At 40.7% G+C, this 2,414-nt stretch overlaps 1 protein-coding gene across 1 annotated transcript; it reads right to left on the bottom strand.

Annotated features, from left to right (window-relative positions):
* Nucleotides 1–490: 490 nt before the first annotated feature.
* On the bottom strand, nucleotides 491–2,174 carry LOC108745312 (amyloid protein-binding protein 2-like; the record flags this gene model as incomplete). The annotated part of the gene is made up of 3 exons (XM_018488472.1): nucleotides 1,687–2,174; nucleotides 1,174–1,287; nucleotides 491–747 (listed from the first exon to the last, which is right to left on the bottom strand). Coding segments are annotated over exons 1-3 (515 nt in total), but the record flags the coding sequence as incomplete, so codon positions are not given.
* Nucleotides 2,175–2,414: the final 240 nt, after the last annotated feature.

Raw genomic sequence — 2,414 nt, 5'->3', positions numbered from 1 at the left:
TCTGAATAAATATATTCTGAAATTTATAAGTCAATTTCATAAGTCAATTTGCTCTATATTTTCATTACTTAATATGTTATTCCAGCAAGCCTGTCAGTTTTTGTTTCAGAACTAAAAGCCAACAACGCAAAAAATTCAATACAAGATTTCAGTAAAATATGGATTGTGATCAGGGATTGTAAAGCGTTAACTATTGAGTAAAATATTGTATAAACATGATTAAATTCAGTTTCACAACTGATGTTATAAAATCAAATTTAATTAGTGATACGAGATTTTACAACAGTAAATTGATACACTACAGATTAAATACTTCCAAGCGTTTTAAAAACATTAGCTCTGCTAGCATTGCATGTGGCAAGCTTTGAAAGAAATGTAAATAAAGGTGTAAGTAAAGGTAGGATTAATAAAAATAGGATTAGTTATTTCTCTTAGAAATCAATTACAAGAATTTTTTTGAATCCACTAACATGTGTGTCAACATTCTTACTTGTGACAACAATCTAATGTCCTACTCCATTCCTTGGGGGTCTGATTGTGGTCCATACATAATTGCTTGCAAGCTAACAACACTTCTTCGCTTTCCGAGTACCAGCCAGCATCACTGAGAAATCCACCAAGTCTCAAACCTAGATTTATTAATTTATCAATTTCCTGCGGTAAAGGGCTCTCTCTTGCTTTGAAACAGCACATATTGTAACTGATGACCAGATGTTTCGCTATCCTTATTTTATGATCCATTGGCGCCTTTAGTTCCGAAAATACAAAAATGTAAAGTATTTTCTGATGTCAGAAAAAAAGTAACATAAGACAGTCTCTTCTATTTCTAAAAATATAGATTAACTTTAATCTCGAGTTTAACTTACTTTTTATCTTTTTCTACTTTTAGGAATTTGAAAAAGATAAAAGAGTAAATAACTTAATCTATACTGATAGAGACTGACATTACAGTGGCATCTAGAAACTTTGATTAGTATAATCAGTGAATAACTATACAATTGTATTTGAAATTTAAATGGTAATAATTTTTATTTAACATATGGGAAAAAAGATTAGATTAGAAATGATGAATTGAAAATTTGCTTTAGGCAATTCTATCGGTTGAATTAATCACTGATTAATTTAATCCAAGTTTGATCTAAGTTCTTGAAAACTTATACTGAATAGGCTCACCTGAAATATTTTCAGGAGTTGTAATCGGCGATTGGTGACCTTGAGCATCTTGGAGAAAGTCTCCAGATCGCTTAATTCTGCCCCCAATATACATAGTCTCCTCTCTGTGTATAACTGAAAGAGATTAGACCGATAGAAACCAAGGGTATGTCAAACATTACTAAGCGCACGCGATGGAGTCAATCGGAGTCAATCGAGGAACGAAATTGGCCAATTGGAGGGATCACAGTGAGAACGCGTCAAATTCGTCGCGTCGTGGATGTCGGGTCCTCGACACGACACTCGCGAGATCGCAGGTGATCGCGGGTCGTCGTCGTCGTCGTCGTCGTCGTCGTTGGGAATGCAGAGCGTTTGAACAATGTCATTCCCGTCATTCCACGATGAGGCGAAGAGACAGAGAAACAAGCGTGGTTATCATCGCACGCGGGTGACTCCGATCGACGGAAGCCCTCCTCTCCCCTGTGACCCTGTCGTCGTCACGCCGACGACGGCACAGCTTGACGTCCTTTTTACCTGATAATAGAGATCGAACCGCACGCTCTTGGGCAGGTCGACGAGGTATGGTTTGTAGATGCGGAACCTGTCGACCACTGCGGACACGCACAATTGGTACAGGGTTCTCGTAGAAAACAACCGTGGCTCGCGTCCATCGGCCATTTTCGCGAACGGCCTTTTTTTGATTAATCACCAACACAATCTCGGGTGTTGTAACCCGCACCGTTGTGCTGCTCACCGTCGTGGTGCGTGTTGGTGCACACTGCGCGTGCGTGTGTGGTAGTATGTAAGTGCGTGCGGAATGTGCGGGCGAACGGACAGTACGTCGCGCGATCGGAGATAGAGATGTCGCGTTTTTTCCCTCGACAGCCGACAGGTTGCGAGTGCACACCGAAACCGCGTAGTGCCTTCGCACCTGAAATCGAGCCTTCTCAGACCTTCTGTCCTTCCAGGTTTCGAGTTCTGGGTCGAATCGAGTTTTAATCCGAAGCTACAGGGTGTCCGCGGCATTTGCGACTAACAGATAACAGATTTTTCGTCCAATGGGTGAATGAGTCTTTCCTCCTTTCATAGCAACAGCTGATTGGTTGAAAGAGAAGGTTATGTGATTCGGATTTCGAATGAACCGGGTGTAAGGTAGCAACACGATCCCGTGTATAATTTCCGAAATCGTAACGTTTCAAAAGGGTAGGAATGTAGTTAGGATCAATCCGAAGGAGGGATAATCTAAGAAACTCCTTGGAAGG

Source organism: Trachymyrmex septentrionalis, unplaced genomic scaffold, assembly GCF_001594115.1.
Source record: "Trachymyrmex septentrionalis isolate Tsep2-gDNA-1 unplaced genomic scaffold, Tsep1.0 C3671567, whole genome shotgun sequence".
Classification (NCBI taxonomy): domain Eukaryota; kingdom Metazoa; phylum Arthropoda; class Insecta; order Hymenoptera; family Formicidae; genus Trachymyrmex; species Trachymyrmex septentrionalis.
Note: the sequence above shows the minus strand (reverse complement) of the source record. Positions and strands in the feature narration are given on the sequence as shown.